The 19,898-nt window shown below is 40.3% G+C and overlaps 2 protein-coding genes across 5 annotated transcripts; one reads left to right on the top strand and one right to left on the bottom strand.

Annotated features, from left to right (window-relative positions):
* Nucleotides 1-45: 45 nt before the first annotated feature.
* Nucleotides 46-5,196, top strand: REXO4 (REX4 homolog, 3'-5' exonuclease). Its single transcript, XM_075519440.1, has 8 exons — nt 46-391; nt 754-1,112; nt 1,409-1,564; nt 1,783-1,976; nt 2,409-2,497; nt 3,075-3,149; nt 3,909-3,983; nt 4,735-5,196. Exons 1-8 carry the CDS (start codon nt 179-181, stop codon nt 4,831-4,833), a joined length of 1,260 nt encoding a protein of 419 aa, XP_075375555.1. The 5' UTR covers nt 46-178; the 3' UTR covers nt 4,834-5,196.
* A 158-nt stretch (nt 5,197-5,354) lies between these two features.
* Nucleotides 5,355-19,861, bottom strand: STKLD1 (serine/threonine kinase like domain containing 1). 4 transcript variants are annotated; one of them, XM_075519436.1, is made up of 19 exons: nt 19,686-19,861; nt 19,066-19,161; nt 18,541-18,585; nt 17,139-17,213; nt 16,401-16,505; nt 16,126-16,196; nt 15,369-15,484; nt 14,772-14,884; nt 14,510-14,670; nt 13,911-14,041; nt 13,237-13,320; nt 11,774-11,890; nt 11,067-11,201; nt 10,004-10,132; nt 8,749-8,877; nt 7,681-7,809; nt 6,999-7,136; nt 6,583-6,662; nt 5,355-5,488 (listed from the first exon to the last, which is right to left on the bottom strand). In XM_075519436.1, exons 1-19 carry the CDS (start codon nt 19,716-19,718, stop codon nt 5,441-5,443), a joined length of 1,935 nt encoding a protein of 644 aa, XP_075375551.1. In that variant the 5' UTR covers nt 19,719-19,861; the 3' UTR covers nt 5,355-5,440. The 4 variants fall into 4 exon arrangements, with proteins under 4 accessions (XP_075375551.1, XP_075375552.1, XP_075375554.1 ...); XM_075519437.1 differs by having other exon boundaries at nt 14,772-14,880; nt 15,398-15,484; XM_075519439.1 differs by lacking the exon at nt 6,999-7,136.
* Between the last annotated feature and the right edge of the window lie 37 nt (nt 19,862-19,898).

The following is a 19,898-nucleotide window of genomic DNA, read 5'->3' as shown; positions in this document are numbered from 1 at the left end:
CCCGGCCTCACACGCCCGCCAGGCCGCGCAGCCCGGAACCGAAGCGCGGGTCGTCGTTCCCCGCCGGGCCGGTGCGGCGCTGCTCGGTCCCGGTCCCGGCGTGGTGGGAGCGGTAGCCCCGGACCGGTTGGGACTCGCATCCCCCACCCCGGCGGCCCCGCGGAGGGGGTCGGGCCGCATGGCGAAGCAGAGCCCCGCGGAGCCCGAGGCGCCGGGGCCGAGCGCCGCGGCCCGCAGGAAGGGCAGGAGGAGGAGGAAGGTCTGGCGCGGCCTCGGGGAAGCAGCGGCGGGGGCCGCGCCGAAAGGCCCCGACATGGCGATGGCGGTGGCGGCGGCAGCTCCCCCCCGCAGCCCCCGGGAGTTCTCCTCCAACTGGAAGGCGCTGCAGGAGGTGAGGGGGAGCGGGGGGATGCGCCTGGGCGAGCCGAGCCATCCCCCGGGGCGCTGGGACGGGGGAGCCGCCCGGGGCGGGCTGGGGCCGCCCTGTCGTTCTCTGAATGCAGTCCCACGTTGTCTGTAGTAATTAAAAACACCATAATAATCTTTGTGTCAACACATAAAGTGCTGCGGGCAGGGATCCGGGACGTCCCGTTGCAGGTAATTCCCCTTAGGCCAGCTAGAGAGCGCAGGGCCACTTGGCACCGGGGCAGAGTGCCAGGAGCCCTTGGGAACCATGGTGGGGTCAGAAATGGAGGGAGACAATCCTTTTGGGTTTGTTGTTTTTTTTTTTTTTTTTTTTTTTTGTCATTTTAGCTACTGAAACAAAAGGCAAATAGCTCCAGCGAGTCCCTCTCTACATGTCAAACATGCACCAAAAAGAAGCATCCACTCAAAGTGGGAAATAGCCAAGAAGTTGCAGCTGTCAATGGGAACAGGAATGTGGTAAAGTCCAAACCCACAAATAAAACGGACAGTGGTTCTGCTAAAGACTCTCCTCCTTTGGCTAAGCCTAAATCCAAGAGGGTTGCAACAGATAAGAATTTAAATGGCATCAAAAGCGACAGAAAAGGCTGCAAAGAAAAAAAGAAAAATGGCAACATTTTAAAGGAGAAAGGTGATATAAAACATAAGAGGAGGAAAGCTGAAGAATGTGCGGAGCAGCAACCCAAAGAGTGAGTACTTCAGGCATGATACATGCATGTGACTATTTAGTTTGGGAGGTGTACTTAAGGAGCACAGAGCAGTACATTCAAAACAGCTGCACTCTTCCAGACTAAATTTTGGGAGAAATAAGATGCATGCTGCCCCTGCTCCTCAGATATAGCAACAAACCCGCATAGGTGACAGTACTAGACTAATTTTCACAGAGTTAATTTCATGATTTAAAAAATAAGTAAGCTTTTCCTACACTATGTAAATGGAAAACTGCTTTAAGACCGTTATATGTAATTAAATCTGTACTTACCAGGGCCGAAATCTGGTTTGATGACGTTGACCCAAAAGATATTGAAGCAGCAATAGGACCTGAAGCGGCAAAAATTGCGAGAAGAAATCTGGGACTCGAAACAGGCCAATCCAAACAGTCTGTGGAGCAGGTGCTGGTTAAAGAAAAGGCTTCTGAAGGGTGAGTGGCATGCCAGCAGGAAGGATGGCAGCAGAGGCATCACAATTATCTTCTTATAACTGTGATTTCCAGGTGCACAGCGTAAGCTGACATCTCCATGTGTCTGCTGACAGATGAACTGCCAAGTTTTCCCCATTTGTATCAACACGTGAACCTTGTGAACTCTGCTGTGCATTCCCTGTAACAGAGGTGTCACCAAGCTGTCCTTTGTCTTTTAGGCTGACACAAGCTGTAGCCATGGACTGCGAGATGGTGGGAGTGGGACCCAAGGGTGAAGACAGTATTGTGGCTCGTGTGTCCATCGTGAACCAGTTTGGAAAGTGCATTTATGACAAGTATGTCAAGCCTACAGAAGAGGTGACTGATTACAGAACAGCTGTTAGTGGCATACGCCCTGAGAATATAAAAACAGGTAGGAGGTTTTTTTCCCCCCAAAATGTTCTTTAAGGAGGGAGAATTTAACAGGCTATCACAGAAGCCTCGTTGGCTTGGAAAAATCTTAGACCTATTTTGGGAAATGTAAAACAAAACATAGTGTGAATGCTAAGAAAAATTGTGGGAAGAAGTACTTTTTACAGAGTGGTCACTAATGCCCTAGAAGAAATTAACTCATGGATTATGGTATGGGAATAATAGAAAATTTATTTCCTTTTAGTGCTATGCTCTTTATAGAATTCTCTATGCTCTTGTACAGTACACTAAATCCCCTGCTTGTTACAAATTTGTATAGCTACAGTCCCAAGGATGCAATTGCCTCCACAAAGAAGATGCAGTGTTTTGACTGTAGTTTGCTTAGTTGTCTTATGCGTCTAATGGAAGGTGTTTCATTGTGTGGTGTTTTTAGGTGAAGATTTTAAAACCGTTCAGAAGGAGGTCGCTGACATCTTGAATGGAAGGATTTTAGTCGGACATGCTTTACGCAATGATCTAAAGGTACATGGCTGCAGATTTGTTATTTTGAAGACAAGGCTCCAAAAATTTAAGACTGATTAACTTTAATACATCTTTCTGGTTCTGATGAACACACCTGAACTCCTAGAAACTACAGCTTTATCACTTATCTCAGTTTCTTGTTATTTCATGCTGCACCAAGTATAGCCCTAGTCACTCGCCCACTAAAGTTCTTCAGCTTCCAAACTCTGTCGCTAATAGCACTGATCTGCTTACTGAAGAGCCAGGAAAGAAACAGGATTATGAAGAAACTGTTTGCATGCTTTGCTTAGCCCCCAAAGCTCAGCAGTTACCAGAGACAGGTATCTTTAGTCATACTGTACCAGCACTGCAGGTAGTCTCTACAGGCAGTGTCTCCAGATTCATTTCTGTTTCTCATACTAAGTAGAACTGTGGTTCTTGAATGCAGCCAGTGTCTGGATGATCTTGGTCTTGTCCATTCATGGTTTTGAACTATCTCTTCTAACGGATGGAAGGAAAGAGCAGGAAGCCGTACATTCAACTGTGTAAGTTTCCATGCAACAGCATGCTTTGGACTGGAAAATGTGATTTCTTCTAGGTCCTATTTCTTGATCACCCTAAGAAGAAAATACGTGACACACAAAGATACAAGCCTTTCAGACAGAGAGTCAAGGTAAGAAACGGACAGGAAGGTGCACCTCAATTAACTGCCTCTCGAGCTGCTGACTCCCAGCTGCAAGCTCACTCCTCCTACGCTTGCCCCTGCCTGACCCTGTTCCTTCTTTCCTACCTGAAACAGGGATGCCTGCTTTTTGTCATTCAAAAATACTAGTCTAGTTGAATGCTTACTTAGTGTTTGAAATATATCAGTAAGTTCCTTAGTTCAGTACAAACATTACCAGTAATACCTGTGCACAGAATTCAGTGGCTGTCCCATTCTTTAGCACTTGCATGTTCTTCATAATGCTTTTCTGGATAGCAGATTAAGACGGTACAGTTCTACTTACAGTAAGGCTTATGTGTTCTTCTTAATAGTATCATTTCCATAGAGATATAAAAAAAAATAGCTGGTTTCAAGTTTCTGCTTAGACGGCAGGAGTAAAGGTTCAGATTATAGGGAGATATTTTAAGTTTCATAACTATATACTCAGGTTTTCTTTCTCACAACAAAGGACTCCAAACGTAAATCTTAGGGTTATGGTAATATACATAAAATCCTCTCAGCAGTGTGTGCATAAATCTCGTAATTCATTAATTCTTCTTGACAGTTTCACCGGTAGAAGCTGAGATGTGCTATACTTTGAGGAATACACTTAAACTAATATTTTTATATATACATATATATAAATATATAAATATATATATACACACACACCTATATATATATTTCAACTAGTGTGAGACAGCATGATTCTATCTTTTCTATTTCTAGAATCCACGGCCATCATTGAAACTGCTCTGTGAGAGACTGCTAAATGTTCAAGTGCAGACATCAGAGCACTGCTCGGTATGTATCTCATCAGAACATACATTTTTGGGTAGATCAACAAGGTACTATGCATTAGCTCTAGGATCTGGCTTCCATCCAGAATGCTGTGGCTTCATTCTAGCCTCTCAGTGAAAGTTAGCAAGCTCTGCTTGGACACCAGCATGCAGTAAGATTGCCATCTAAGCTTGCTTACTGTTACGTGTCTCATACCTCTTGGATTATTTCCTTATTTTCATAAACTTCATTTGCACAAGTCAACGGTATTTTGTTTAAATATTAGTTCTTGTTATTTTAAGATCCCCAGAGGAAAAAAGTAATTCTCAGGTATTGACTGCTTACCTTAAAAGCAGTATTCTGCACTGTTGTACTATGGTGGGTTGGATAAAATAGTGTGAGAGCCTACTACTGAATCTCAGCAGTTAGTTCCTTTCTTTCAGTGGACAGGAGGATATAATAGAGGAATGAACTGAAAAAGCAGGGCAAATTATGAGGGTATCTCCAAGACACTATCAAGAGTATTTTTTCATTATGGCTCTCCAAGTCACAATCAGAAGGAGAAGTGCATAGCCTTGTGGTGGGCCATGCATTCTGAACACATATTCATCCCCTTCCACTAGTCACAGAACTTAAGTCTAGAAAGAGATTATGAAATGTTAATTGAAAGGCTGTATTAAAATGATGGAAGATTTAGCTGGTTATTAACAATGATGTTCTTAAACCATGTCAGCTATGTTTCATTAAGCCTCCTGTTTGTTCTGTTCTCTTTTAGATTCAGGATGCACAAGCGGCTATGAGACTGTACACCTTAGAGAAAAAGAAATGGGAAGCTGCTATTAAGAACAAATCTAACAAAAATTGTAAAGCTTGAATGATTCTACACTGTGTTTTTATCTGCAGCATTTGCTGGTTTCATGTCACATTCCAGGGCAAATTTAGAGAGAACTCAGAACTGACAGCAGCTACTTCATAAAATCAATCAGAAGACAATACTTCCTAACCTGGTACGTGACTGCTGCCATACAAGAATACCACTAGTATCCCCTTTCTGGATGGTACCTATGTCTAATGCCTACCACCGTGTTTAAACAATACTTGTAACAAATGCCTGCATTTGTGAAGTACTTAATCAGTTCAATTTCTGCAAGGGAAATATACACTGAATAAGTTAAAAAAAAGTGTTTTTAAATTACGATAGATGAAGGAAGAAACTGTCATTGCTTTGCTGAAACTCCCAAGACTAAAAGCTTTATTTCAAATATTTTAAAAGTCTACAAAGTCAGGCGAATTAATTATTGCTGTTAGTCTCACAGTTGTGGTACCTAAATCCACAGAATATATAACTTTATATATTATTAAAGGCCCAATATTAATCTTTCTGGTGACAAAAATGTTTTTAAATATTTCTGGAGGATCCAGGCTTTTATATCTGAACCAGAAGTGTACAAGTCTTGTTCTTATACACAGAAGTTTTTCTTTTACTTCTGCAGTTTCAAAAGCGTTGCATCCACAAGGGTCATTATCTCCTGGAGAGAAATGTGAGAATTGTCAAATAGATTACCTTGTTGCTTCACTTGTTTTATAGTCCTTTATTAATAAAAACACTGTCTAACATAGGCCTTTAAAGTGAGTGGTGGGGTCTGATTCTGCAAAATCCAAAACAACTGCAATTACCAGACTGAATACTAATGCTGTGATTTAAATAATCTAAATAGATACTGGAAAGTAAGGAGGAATGGGGTTTGGAGATTTAGCAGTTGCATGTCGCACACTGTATTGCCAGAACAAGAGTGTTCTGGTCTTGTCTGTCTGTGGTGTTTGTCAACAGAGGACACAGGGAACAACAAATTACATTTACAACAGAAGAGGGAGCTTTCTTCTCTTTTGTTATTCTTTATTTCTGCTCTACTTTATAGCTGCAGCGTTCATTAAAGTGGTGCAGGCAATGGCTGTGGGAGACACTGGAGAACAAGTTTGCATGTAACCGTCTTTGAGACAAATTATGTAAGCTGGCTAAATGCGTAACTAAAAAGAGCAAAGTTACAATACTAACCAGTTTTATTAGCTTGATGAACAAACTTCTAATTACTGGCTTCTTGATGGCAAGCCATTGCAAAGAAAATACTAGTGTAACACATTAAATAGCTTTGATAACTTTGCTGTTTCTGGTGTTTCAACAGTTACGTTTTTTCAGTATGACTACGTGTTGGAACTTAATATAAGTTAAATGTTCAGGCAAACTGTCACAAGGGTTTGTTTTGTTTTGTTGTTTGGTTTTTAAGGATGTCAGTTATAAAGCAAAAATAATTGGATGTAATATACTTCCAGTTTAGCCTGTTTTAGTGTGAAGAATGTAGTAAATTAATGCAATGCAATGTTGCAAGAGACCAGAACATAGTTTTAAAAAATTACAGCATAAAGCATAAAGAAAAAAACTTCCAACTACTTGTTTTCAGTAGTTAGAAATATTCTTACTCTGAACTCTCACTCTTCACCCCATATACACATAATTCTGTAAATTTCTGCACTGCGTAATTCCAGCTATTTGAGAATGATAAAATCCATGACCAGAAACATTATACTAAGCATCCACACTATTATCACAGTGACTTCTACATACCGTGCTAGATGGAAAACGGCTTTTTATTTCAGACAGCAGTTCTTCCATTTTCTGGGACAGCATATCCAGCACAACGTCATCTGTAATGTAAATGAACAGGATAATTTATGGTTACAGCTGCCAATGGTTTCAGCAGGAGCTAAAGGAGAGCAGGGAGGGGACAGATCTACACACACAGAAGGCAAGTAAGATGAAGTTATAACATTATAACATCAGAGGGGCATTTATAATTATTCAAGGAGAAGTGGGATGAACTCTGTTCCAATTCATCCTCCTTTCTCAGATATATGCGAATATATTCTCTCTTTCCTGAGAGCAACTAACACATCCCTGAGCAGCTGCTGTTACGGTTTTCTTTACTATCTTTTGGGGGTAGGGGAGAGGAAGAGACTTGACAAGCACCACCACCATCTCACCATACTGAACCATCTCGTTAATCAGCACACAGATATTTTCCACCACTTCTGGATCATCAAAGTGAAGGTGGTAGGCGTCCTTGATCTGGTTGATTCCACTGCCTTTTGAATCCGTTATAAATCTCAAAGCTGATATTTCTGAAAGGGAGACAAACACTGCTGGGCTAATTGGTAGCTGCAGACTGCATTACCTGCTTTCCAGTCCCCTGCTCCAGCTAGCACACATGTAATATTTTTCCAGGAAGTCACGTCCATTATTTTCAGCCTTCCTAAAAGCTATTCTGAAGCATATTTGGGCAACAAGTAGAAGACCATATATGCAGCTGACACTGTCATGCATGGCACAATGATATTTTCATGTTTACTGTTTTCACATTGATTGAGCTCTACCCATTTACACAGTTGAAACAACTTCATTGTAAAATAAGTAACAAAACACTCTCAAGTTACTAATGGATCAGATTGGGCTGATCTAATACTTCTCATATATGCATGCTGGGTCCATGGGAAGAAAAAAATTTGCACCTCCAGTTTCACCATTTTCTCTTCCCATCCTGCAAGGAAAGATTAACTCGGGAGAGCGGATGCCAATCCCAATCCCACTATGAACTCTTGAACTATACAGAAACATCCACTTCTGAGCTGATTTGCAATTAATAAAAAAAGGATTGCTGAATGTTACCAGATAGCCTTAGAAGGCTTGCTAATGCCAGGCAGGCGTTCTTCACCAGCATTGGTCTTTCTGGGTTCATCCTGAGCGCATCCAGCAGAAGCGCTGTTGTGGGCTCATATTCATTTTCAGTTAAGCAACCTTTAAAAAAAAAAAAAGAAAAAAACAAATAAAAAACCACACAACACACAAACCCCCAAAACTTCAAAATACTGAAAAGCCTTTAAAACACTCATCAGCGTTTCAACTTCTGCCTCCTGTTTCCGAAATGACTTTTTAATAATGCGATAAGAGTTACAAAGAAAGCATGTGAAAACCTGTATTGCAGTAAAAAAGGACCAATAACATCTTATGAGTTGATCCAGGGGTCTAGGAGAAATTTCTGATACATCTTCTATGTCAAGATTCCCTTTCATTCTCCAAGCCAAAAGGAACAGAGAGTCCTGAATAATCAACCTATTCTGCTGACGGGTACTAGAAATGAGATTGCTTGGGGTGTTTTACTCAGCTCTTCCTAGCGGAATGATGGTACAGGCACAGGGCAGTAGGTAAACACATGGCAATATTCTTGCGAGGAAGAAATAAGACAGTAGTACTGCAAGGATCCGTTCCTTAGTGCATGTGCTAATGAGACACATATGCATTTTATTTTTTAATCTGAAATATCGTTCCCAATTTACAAAGCAAATGGCATAAAAACAACCCTCCTAGCCCATGCCGCACAACACTAATGCTGTGTTCGAAGGAGTAACACAAATGGGATTCTTGGTCTTGAGGGAAGCCAGAGAGAATGCCCTGCACAACAAGGTTCTTGTAGATGCCCATCGTTACAGTAACCAGCAGCAGTATCCAGTTATATAATTGCTACGGCTCATCAAAAATAGCTTCATTAGGGAACGTTAAGAGAGCAAGTGCATGGAAGACCGGTTAAGAGAGGATCAAGTTCCTAACTCTGCTGCCATCTGCAGAGCCTGCTAAGGCCAAGCAGCCTGTATTTCAAGGATCACCACTGACAGACAGATGTGTTTGGCATACTAGCCTTTTCCGTGCACGAGGGACAAGAAGGCTGGGAAAACACACCTTGGAGCGACAACGCCCATAGAGCCGAGCAAGCTGACTCCGTAACTGTTCCGTTCTGGAGGTGCTCTTGGAGGACCGCAGAGGTAACAGGGACAGCACTTTTCAGCAATGCTTGGTCTACATTATTCTCTGAATCACCGTAACAAAAAGGAAATGCATCAAGCAGACTTAATCAAGTAATAATATCATAAGCACATTGTATATCAAATTGTATCAGTTAAAACCTTAATGGGTGGTGGCCCTGGAGTAATGCCAACATTGTTTTAGTATGGGACAACAGCAAAGGGAAGGAATTTAAAATGTACAAAAACAAATCAAATTTTACAGGACTAACAAATAGTAGTGTTTATTGCAGAAAGCTGAACTTCTCCAGGAGCTAGGATTCTTTGACATTTAAATTATACATGGGGATCACAGCAAGAAACCTCCAAAAATAACCACCTTTTTGACAGAATATGGTCTGCAGGATGGGTATTTAGCTGGTCACATAAATCAAATGGGCAGTTAGTTGCACAGAGGGAATAAAACACACAAAGTCCAATTGTGTACACTGTGCTTTCAGCCTTCCTTGATGATTAGAACACCACACACCTATACAAGAACACGTCACAGAAACAAATCCCCTAAACTCGCAGCGTGGTCTCGTAAGAGGGGGTCAGCTCAAGCAATCACCCATGGCTCTCCAACACTGTGGGATGATGCTGGTTTAGTTCTAAGGCAACGGGAAGAGTACACTTGCACCTTGCCAATCACATTTCTTTTGGAAAAGCAAGTCTCTAGGAGATGTCCAACTCAAGATTTAGCCTAGTGCTGCCAAGAGAAGTGTGATGGAAAGAAATAAGATGCTATTAATTCCAAATGCTATTCTGATACCTAATCTAATATGCTGTTTGCACTGCACTCCCTCTGCTAAGAGCAGAGCAAAACCACGACTGACAAACCAGAAACTGCATGTACCCTTTCATTTCTGACAGTCTGTTGATAAGCCACATCTTTGCCTAAACAGTAAAGATTTGACTTTGGCACCTTACCACAAAAAGGGTTGCTAAAAAGTCTGCATTAGTTTTTAGTTCTCTCTCATTTAACTCTGGATCACTTAAAGTTATTCTGGTAGCGCTGTGGAGACATCTCTCCAGAATGGGAGAAAAGAAAAAACCAGTCCCAGCAACAGGAATGTCTGAACTCAATTAGGCACAATACCTGCTGCCTTTCAGTCACATGAGTCTAGGCACAATACTTGCTGTGTTCTACTTACCACTCACAACCAAGCTCCAGAGAACTCCACAGCAAGAGAGGCAGATCTTTTCATTATGAAGAAAATTTCTTAAAATTGACAGAAGGTCTGGAATTACTCCAACTTTCCTTAGATTCTCTGCAGCAACTTCTGAAAAACACAGAAAGATAAATTCTATGGAATCTGGTATTTTTGTCCCACTCGCTGTCCTCAAAACAGACAGCACCACTAACCATATTTAAACAGTGATAACAAACCAGTAACATGATACTATCAGCTGGACAAAAGAAAGCAAGAGAACAGACCGAATTCTTTAACAAGAGGCACTTAAGCATAGTGTTTAGCACAAGTGACCCTTTCAAATCAATGTTTGGCCATCCTTTTTCCTTACAGATCCAAAATTTACAGAGCAGAAAAGGAACTGAGAGGGTATAAATTACTGTTTTTCAAATGTTTTCCATTAGCAATTCAAGCTACCTCAGCTTCAGAATTAGGAAACACTATGTAAAAATAGTTTGGTCTTAGATGGTAAATTTATCTGTACGTGAAACTTTGTACTTTTTTTTTTTAAAGATTATCCCCTTGCTGCTAAATCCTTCTGTAACCATTTATAAAAATGGTCTTCTGATGACTGTTGAACTGACACTGAAAACAAGTAAACAAGTAAAAAAATACTATAAACATTTAGCAATTACAATCTCAGGAAAAAAAACAAAGTAGAGAAATTAAGTAGAATGGTTTCAAATTCACCATGGCACAGCCAAAAATAAAATCCAGGTTCTATGCCCTCATTTTCCCAAGCACTACTATTTGCACAGTTTGTACTTGTTCCCAAAACAAGACAAAATACAGGACCACTCTAATAGATACAATTCTGTAAGTACCTGAAGCCTCAGCAGTGTCTCTTATACTTTCAGGAGTGTTATATTACCAATATCTAGTCAATCTTACCAATATTACCACTATTAAACTAATACCTACAGACATCCACATCTCTCAGTGAAGTCACAAGTTCTGCATTATATCTTGGATTATAAAAGTCAAAACATAAGAATATTTCCCCAAAACGAACAAGGTGACCCACCACTGGCTGAAATCATCATCAATAATGTGCAGACCAATGAAAGTAACTCTTCATTTTCAGAGTGTTTTCTCACTGTGTCTAACAGAAAGCTGGTCACATTCTCATCCAGGGCCATCACCACATCCTGTTCTAGAGCTGTCAAAAGTAAACAGTTGAACAGAACAAAGGTTTCAGTGGCTTTGAACGAAGTCTGAACCCCCTGCTGTCAGCATAAGTAAAACATGCAATTAACTGTATTTCTTCACATAACATATCCAAAAGTTAGTTTAAATTTTCTTTTTGTGAAACACAATTCTTACTATTTTCAAGCTTGTATCATTGTCAGGTGTTAATTGGGGTAAATTGCCAAGGAAGTGACAGCAGGGACCACACAAGAGACCAACACACACTTTTATGGTTTGAAATTCAATACCAGAACACTGAGAGTCTTATTTATGCACTCTAACACTCTACACAAGATGAAAACAAACTTGGTAGCCTAAGATCAGTAGCCTGTATTTTAAATTAACACAGAATTCATGTATGCCAGTCCTGAAGAAAGTCCATGAGAATCCAGACTCTTATTAAAGCTGGTTAAATTCCTCTATTACTTTAAATTTATCCCCTAAAATCATTACTGAACCCATTTCAAACCTTATCTGCTACATGTAACTTTACAAGAGATAGGCTGTATTACCCAGCATAAGTTGGAAGTCTCATAACTGTACCTTGACTAAGAATTTCAAGCAGTAAACTGCAACCATCTACTTGTAACTTGAGAGAATCTGCATGAGTCTTCATAGCAAAAGTGATCAATTCTGTGACTGTTAGCAGATAGGGCAAGGCTGCAGGGAAAAGAAATTATTTGAGACAGCATTCAGTTACACAGTCAATTGCTTAGAACGCTCAGTGGGTATCTATGCTCCAAAACACAAGAGTTCCAGTTTCAAATTTGAGTCCCTATGATGATGTGATATGGCAGAACAACACTCTTGAATCAAAGAGAACAAAATGCAAGTCAAGATGAAACAATACAGAGTGAATTCTGTAGTCTCTACGGGAAATGTCTCTTAATAAAGAGAGCTGCAAGGCTATGCAAGCCAAGCATAGCCAGCACGTTCCTCATTAAGTCACACTGGCATCGTTCACTGGTCATGTAGCAAGTTGTGTGGTAGAACATTGTGCATGAGCCCAAAACCATGCTTTTCAGAACCTGTGGAGGAAAGTATTTCAGCAGGTCTCCTAGTTCTAGGAAGACTTTGAGCTTTTGGAATAGTTAATACAGCTATTCAGTGAATCCACAAATCTATGATAAAATGTTGAGGACACACTGGATGGCTTTTAGGGATCCATTTTGAGCACCTTCAAAGATGCGAGCATCAGTCATGGTAAGCCATGGTGTAGAAGTGCCAAACAAGTCAGTCAGATGTGCACACAGCCTTGTATTGCTGTCAATAGGTTTGAATGAGAAATCAAAGATCCATTCATTTTGTTATTTATAACCAAAGCCTGCTGTACTACTGAGTAAAGATTTCTTCAGTAACAGAATTGAAGATATAGGTAACTCTAAGGAAAAAGGCAAATTATTCTTTTTCCTTATTGGTTACTGATATGAACACCTCTGTGGTTGAACATCATAAGCCAATGCCAGCATTAAAATGCTATCACGATAAAATAGCAGCACATTTTATAACTGAGTTAACACAGTGCTTTGAAAATACTAATTTTGATCTGAAAGATTAGTCTGAAAATGCACAGATGCTGGGAGAAAATATACAGTCTTCACTCACACAGCTTTACTAGACACACAGAAACTAGACACGTGTAGCTTCATCAGTCTTATAGCCCTAGGCATTACCCCCAAGTTGCCCCAATGCTGATACGAATTACCTTCTTCAAATGTCAGTTTGCCAATTCACCGTTGCTGCCAATTAAAATATCACTAAGTTTTCTTCCAGTGCCCATTTTTCTTATCTAGTAAAACACCTCTGCTGTTCAATGAAAGCATTTACAAAACAAGTACCAACACAACCACATCAACTAGTGACCTATTCCAGTACGTTCCAACAATGAGAAATAGGAAGAGAGCAATTTCATTCTCATTTATTGTCATAAGAATTTTTTCCTTTTCCTATTATCTCAAAATGTAAGGAAAGAGCAGAAGAAATAAATTAATAAAATAGTGCCTTACCACTTTTATCTCTTACAAAGCTGGCAAGGTGCTGAATGGCTTTAGCCTGTGCTTCTTCTATATCCCAGAAAGCCTGCATGAATTCTACATAAAACAAGAAAATTCTTCTAAGTACTTGATACAAACACTTATAAAAATTGTTCAAATTTTCTCTATTTTGTACAAGATCTGAATTGATACAAATGAAAATAATGTAATTTGTGATTGTTGAAAATAGAAAAAACTTTCCCCTAATGCATCAAACGTTTAAATATTACAAAGTGTTATGATTCACCCCTATTATCTGTGTATTTGGCATATATTTTGGGGACCTGTTGGAATATTAAATCAGAGCAGGGACAGGAGCTTTAAAGGCATTATTCTGATAGCCTTTTCAGATTAAGATGGCATAAACTGGCAAACATGTTAGAATGCAGAGAAAATAAGTGGGGCTCCCCAGTTTTCTGAGGAATGATCTCTGACCCCATTTAACTTGTGCAGTAGGTATGGCTGGTAATCTTATGAGGTTATAGAAAAGGCTGTTTAGTGATCCTTCCTCCAAATAGCATCCCATTTTATTTCAAGTAAAATGAATGCCCAATAATTTATTTTCAAGTAGAATATATGCTGACTGGAAAACATGTGGGTTTATTTCCTATGAAAATCACCATCACATTAATCATTTTCCTTATTACCTAGAACACTCTCGACTCCTCCCTCAAGGAGCACATCTATTATTTTGGGAGGCAAAGACTTTTTCAGATTTACTAGAGAGACACCAGCAACAGTCAGGCATTCCCTAATAAATGGAACATCAGTCAGATCCCTAGAATTACGAGAGACAAAAGCAGTACAAATAAGTTAGAACTGGTAAGTCACAAAAAAAAATTCTACAGGCTTTGTAGCTTTTTGTATCAAAATGAAAACAATACTTCTTTGAAGACTGGATTGTTTTTGACAGAACTTACACAATTTACTTCAAAACAGCTAATGAAAGAGCTTACATTGAGCAAGCCATGCTTAGGCTTCAAGCTAATGGCCTGTAAAATTGTGTATAATGTGATTTTAGAATGTAACTCTTCAAAAAAGAACACCTACGCATATCAGAATGCCCACTTCTGAATGAACACCAAGTCTTTGACTTTTTTAAAAACTCAATTTGTTGAGGCAGTAAGATCAGCAACCTTGACTCAATCTCTTTCTACGTAGTAGAAACTAGTAGCTAACAATCCCATCTTTGTGAAGGTAAGTGGGGTTTAGGACAAAAAATAAGGGGAAAGCATCCAGAACTCACTTTGCTGTGGGTCTCATGCTGGGCTGAATCTGTAGCATCATAAATAAAATTGGAAATAAAGGCAAAGAGCTGTTCTCTCCATTTTGCATTAGTGTCAGAACTCCCTCAAGACAGCTGGTATCCTGTCTAATATCCTGCAGTAATGAAGTTATCTCTTCTGCCTGTAAAGAGTATGGTATCAGAAGAGCTTTCACACACTTGTTTACAGATATCCTGGTGGGCCACTGACATTTTAAATCTATAATGAAACATTATTACATACATTCAGAACAAAGCAGGTCATCATGTCAAGTAGAATACAACCTAGAGACCAGATGTCAGATTTCTCAGTAAAAGAAAAACCAAATGTTTCTGGAGCCATCCAAGACTTGCTATCTGTTGAAATAAGAATCATGCCGTAATGTTGCTGGCATTGAACTATACACAGTTTTTGCTTGCACATGCATGAACTACAGGCAATTGTTTGTGCCTAAAAATAATTTAGAGATTCTGCAGAGATTAGACGTTTTTTACTGGTGATATGCCACAAAAGACTAAGAAATACACGATAACTAATGAACAATTTTCTAAGATGTCACTGCATGTGTATCAAGCTAAAAAGGATTCCAACTGTATCTGTCGCAGAGTTCTGAGACTCAGACGTATCTATAGTTTTCAGTTGTGAACACAATTAATGCTGCAGGCAACTGCCTACGAATATCCTATTCATACTTTAGAAGACAAATAGTATAATGCGGAGAAGGGGGAGGGAAGATAATTTTTTCTTCTTTGGTTGGTTTTTCTCTGAGGACTAAAAATATTCACCATAACTGAATCTTTTAAAAATAAAGTAAAGAAAAAATGTAAAACAAATATCTACTTTCTTCCACTCTTATTTTCCATTTCAACTCATCTGTCATAAGTGTTTCTGTACTGAAGTCGCTAAGCATGAAGGATGCTTCGCCAGTCACAAGTATGTTTGATGGCTTGAGATTTCTGCAACACAAACATTTTCTGTCAGCCTGTGAAATCAGAGTCTAATGATATATAACTACAGGTTCCCAGCATCTTTACACATCAGAAGGTTTGGGAAGTTTTTTTGGGAGGGCTGGTGGGGTGGTGGTAAGGGGTTTGGGGTTTTTTTGTTTGTGGTTTTTGGTTTGTTTTTTTTAAATATACAAGTGATAATCAACTGCAATACAATTATTTTCTTCTTTTACTGGGAAATGCTTTAAAATTTGTGATTGTAACAGATTTATCTGAACATAGAATGCAACGGTTCACTCTTATTTTAGATACACAAAGTATACCTTGTCCATCACAGCCACCAAAATGTAAGCACTAACAGAGATGGTCAGTATTCTAATATTAAAATTAATATTAGAATTTTAGCACATTCAAAACAAAAAACAGCCAGAACACCTCATTCAAACAGATAATTCTAGACAAAACTCAAGAAACAGATGACTTCAGAAGTCACAGAAAACTAATCTATACATGAAGTCCAGAATTTCTAACTCCTACTCCCCCTTTTGAACAGTAAAATTCCCTGCCTCTAAGTGACCAGCTGTGCTGAACCAACAGTCACTGCAAAGAACAATGACCTATCAGGCAAAGAGAACAAGATTTCTACTCACCTGTGGAAAATATTTTGTTTGTGTATATATAATAAAGCATCTACCATCTGTCCCAGGAAATTCAGAATCACCTGTTGAGGGGAATATACATGAAAGTATAACATAAACACAGTAACTTCCAAATAGACAGATAGATAGCTTCCAAAACCACCCTTCAGCAAAACACTGTGCTTTGAAGATTTTGGGAAGACTTTGAGAAAGAGGGAATACAGAGGAAGAAATATAAAAGCAGCGAGACTGTCAGTTCAACCAGATGCCTCTTCTGTACTTTTTACCATGTCTGTTATTTTTTCTGACTTCTGCCTTTTTTCCTTGATTACAGATGAAAGATCTCCTTGGCCCGAGTACTGCATTACCAGACAAAGGAACAGAGATGATATCTGTAATAAAATGTTACACCAAAATTGTCTAAGTGTTTGCAAGTAGTAACATATGCAGTAAGAAAGATAAAACTGAGCACTTGGCCAAACTGGTGGGTGTTACGTTCACCAATACCAAGGTGTTCCGAGATGATTAATCTCTTATGGAGGAGACAATGTTTACTTTATTAAAAATACAGCATGTTTGTTTGGGTTTTTTAAAAAAAAAAACAAAAAACATTATCAAGCATCTTATCTGAAGCCATATGGGACAATTCAAGTCAAATATACATCATAAAATTAACACAAATTTTGCCTGAGCACTGAATAAAATCTGCAAATAAATAAGTTGGGGCTTTCAGCTTCCTATAGTCTCCTATAAAAGGGTTTTCATGCAGGCATGAAAATCGGTATTGCAGACTGATTCACATCAGAATCAGTGAGTCAGTGTGCAGTACTGCCATGTGATGGACTCCAATCCATATATCTTCACAGCTCTTCAGTATGTTTATTCAGGAGTTAAAAAAGGAGGCTTGTTTCAAATCAAATAACCTTTCTCACACCAATGACCCCAAATTTAAACCTGCAAAAATGCTTACATGCCTACAACATTAACCATGTGTTCCCGTTTAACCAATCCTATTTCATTCTCACCTCATGATCCCAAGTCACAAACAATTCCTTGTAAGCACAGATGTTTGAATGATGAAGTTTTAGCAAATCCATTGCCTGCATAGAATAAAAAAATACAGAGAGAGCTTTCTATAGCTACACAGTCAGCTACACTTAACAGGACCTTAAGTAATATCCTAAGCCAGCTCCTGACTTGTTCATGTTGCATATCTCATCAAATTCTTTCAATGTGCAAGCTCTGTTATACATTTGCATGCACAAGTGTCAAGTTAAGGAAAATATTCCAGTAAGGCTCTACTCAATGTAATGCTGTAACAGCCTTGTGAAATTCAAGGATATAAACTGATCCTTAGGGACATGATATGTAAACCGCCCCTTTCTTCAGTTCCTAACATCCAAACCTGAAAACATATCTTAGAATATGAAAGTCAAGATGATTTTTCTAGCGTAGCCATTATTTCCAGTAACCCCTACGCAAGCTTGAACCTCAGAAAATATGATTACACTAGTGAGATGCTTATCTCCTTGAAGATGGTTTCTGTGTAAGGCTCTAACAATTACTAATTACTTCAGCAAATTTGATGATTGTGTGAAAGGTAAAAAGAATTCAACTTATTCTCCTATATTTATGTTTGTAGCTGTGCAGGTGCAACAGAAAAACTAAGAGCAGCCACGGTCCCAGCTGGCACAACTGCATTTACTTCAATAGACATGTACATCAGCAGAAAAATTGGATCAAACTTTATCAGTAAAGACAGTCTCGGTACATAAAGAGGTCACTTCTCTTGAGTAGGATGAAGCCTCTGTACAGACACGTATTCTCACTCACTTTCAACTGCAGACGTCATGCATACTGGATATCTGTGAGACTAATCCATTGTATGCTACTTCACATATTTTGTTGAAAAAAATTTTGGTATTTTAACAGTATTTCTGATGTTGCTTCTTACTCGAGGCACTGAAACAAGTTTGCACAAAAAAAGTACAACAAAGGAAGAAAACCAGTCAAATCATTCACATCAAAAAATGTCCAACTCTGAGAAATGAACTTATAATGAAATATGTTAACTAGAAATTGAGTTCTTAATAATAAACTATAAACAGACCAAGGTTCTCCTTCAGCTTAAAGGCCAAAAGGATGAGCTTTGCTCTTTGTCTTCAACACAAAACAAATAGAAACCCTGAAAAAGCACTATCCTCTGAGAACAGCTGTCCATTTGAATCTACATGTTCAAATGTAGGAACAATTAATACAAAATCCTGGCCTGAGCTCAAGCAGAGGGCAGGGAGAACACCCCTCAGATAGTCCTACCTAATTTACATCTCAACTATTTACTTAGTTAATCCTCGTAGATAAAAGACTTTGTTCTGTTAAGACTTTGGTCTTTGTAAGTGAAATAGTAAAGAAAAATTGCACCGATACCTCCTTCAAGGCCTCATTTGCTTGCTTTTCTTCAATGCATTCAACCTGCACCAAACAAAAGACAAGGATGAGATTGCTAATATAGAGACAAGCGAACTTTAAGCCAGAACAATCTTGCCAAGATGACTGGGACTGCAAATTGTGTATGAATTGGCATAAATTTTCAATGATAGCTCCAATCTCCAATGTTTGAATCAGTCTTGCTGTTGGGAGACAGCCAGAAACAGACCTTTAAATGAGTCTGCAACAGTCCTTCTCCTGCACTGTCAAAGTAGCAGTAAGCTAAGGTAAAAACACACTGGATGGACCTAAATGGGCTGCTCCCCTTTACCCACTTTTAACCTCAATATTCTAGTAAACTGATCTGAATCTTCCAATTTCCAAAGCAGCAACACAGTAAGATGTAAGCCTACTCTTACCCAGCAGCCAAGCCGCCTAACATGTTTGTCTCTGTTACTATCCGAAAGGCCCATAGAGATGACAAACATGCCAATGGACTCGTTTTCCTAGCAACCACCTTCTCACCTGCTTTATTATGTATTTCTTCTCTGCACCCTTTTCTGTTTTCAATTCCACTACCAGCATAGTGCCCAGTGCCCCAGGCTGGAGCTGCTCCAGCACCTGCAGGGCAGAGGAGAGACGCTGAGGCCCTTGCTCAGCTACAAGTGGCAGAACCACCAAGGCAGAAAGCCTCTTCAAACCACTTTCCCACAGACACCCTTCACACAGCGCACACCCCCAGTTCCCTATGGCAGGACCACAGGCCCCCCCATCTGCCCCCCAACTCTCGAGAGGCACACAGGCCTTCCCCTCCCTTCCAGGACATTCCCCCTCACTTCCCCCCTGCTGAGCAGAACACCCCCCCCCCCACCTCCCCAGGGCCATCCACACCCCAGCACTTCCCTCCCTGGGACCATGTAGGCCCCTTCCTCAGTGCCACTTAGACCCTCACCAAGGCCACGCACCCCTCAGAAGCACTCACGCTCCCTCCCCACGGCCATGTACTACCCCAGGGGTGCCTACACCCTCTCCCCTAGGCCACAAACCCCTCCCCGGGGCCACGTACCCCCCCGCACCACCTACACCACCCACAAGGCTGCACCCCCACTTCCCCACCAGGCAGGGCCCGGCCCTTCGGGCAGCACCTCATATTTCTCCATGGCGGGACAGGGTCCCATCTCCCAGTGAGGTGGGACGGGCAGTGGGCGTGGAGGGACCCACAGGCCCAGGGCGATAGCAGCCCCTCAGCCTTAGCAGCGGGTGCCCAGCAGGGTAGAGAGAGGCAGGAGCACTTCCCCTTCCTCCCTGGCTACGCGTTCAGACCAAAACCGCTCTGTTACAAACTCCCGGGCAGCAGC

This window comes from Mycteria americana, chromosome 17 (assembly GCF_035582795.1).
Source record: "Mycteria americana isolate JAX WOST 10 ecotype Jacksonville Zoo and Gardens chromosome 17, USCA_MyAme_1.0, whole genome shotgun sequence".
Classification (NCBI taxonomy): Eukaryota; Metazoa; Chordata; class Aves; order Ciconiiformes; family Ciconiidae; genus Mycteria; species Mycteria americana.
Note: the sequence above shows the minus strand (reverse complement) of the source record. Positions and strands in the feature narration are given on the sequence as shown.

Bases quoted from the DNA above. Each gene is read 5' to 3' on its own strand.
- REXO4 (XM_075519440.1), top strand. From the start codon at position 179: ATGGCGAAGCAGAGCCCCGCGGAGCCCGAGGCGCCGGGGCCGAGCGCC. The intron at 3,150-3,908 runs GTAAGAAACGGA...TTCTATTTCTAG, and splicing joins CTTTCAGACAGAGAGTCAAG to AATCCACGGCCATCATTGAA. The intron at 3,984-4,734 runs GTATGTATCTCA...GTTCTCTTTTAG, and splicing joins AGACATCAGAGCACTGCTCG to ATTCAGGATGCACAAGCGGC.
- STKLD1 (XM_075519436.1), bottom strand. From the start codon at position 19,718: ATGGGACCCTGTCCCGCCATGGAGAAATATGAG. The intron at 19,162-19,685 runs GTGCTGCCCGAA...TCTGCCCTGCAG, and splicing joins CCGCCATGGAGAAATATGAG to GTGCTGGAGCAGCTCCAGCC. The intron at 7,810-8,748 runs GTGTGTTTTCCC...TTTTTTTTAAAG, and splicing joins ATGGGCGTTGTCGCTCCAAG to GTTGCTTAACTGAAAATGAA.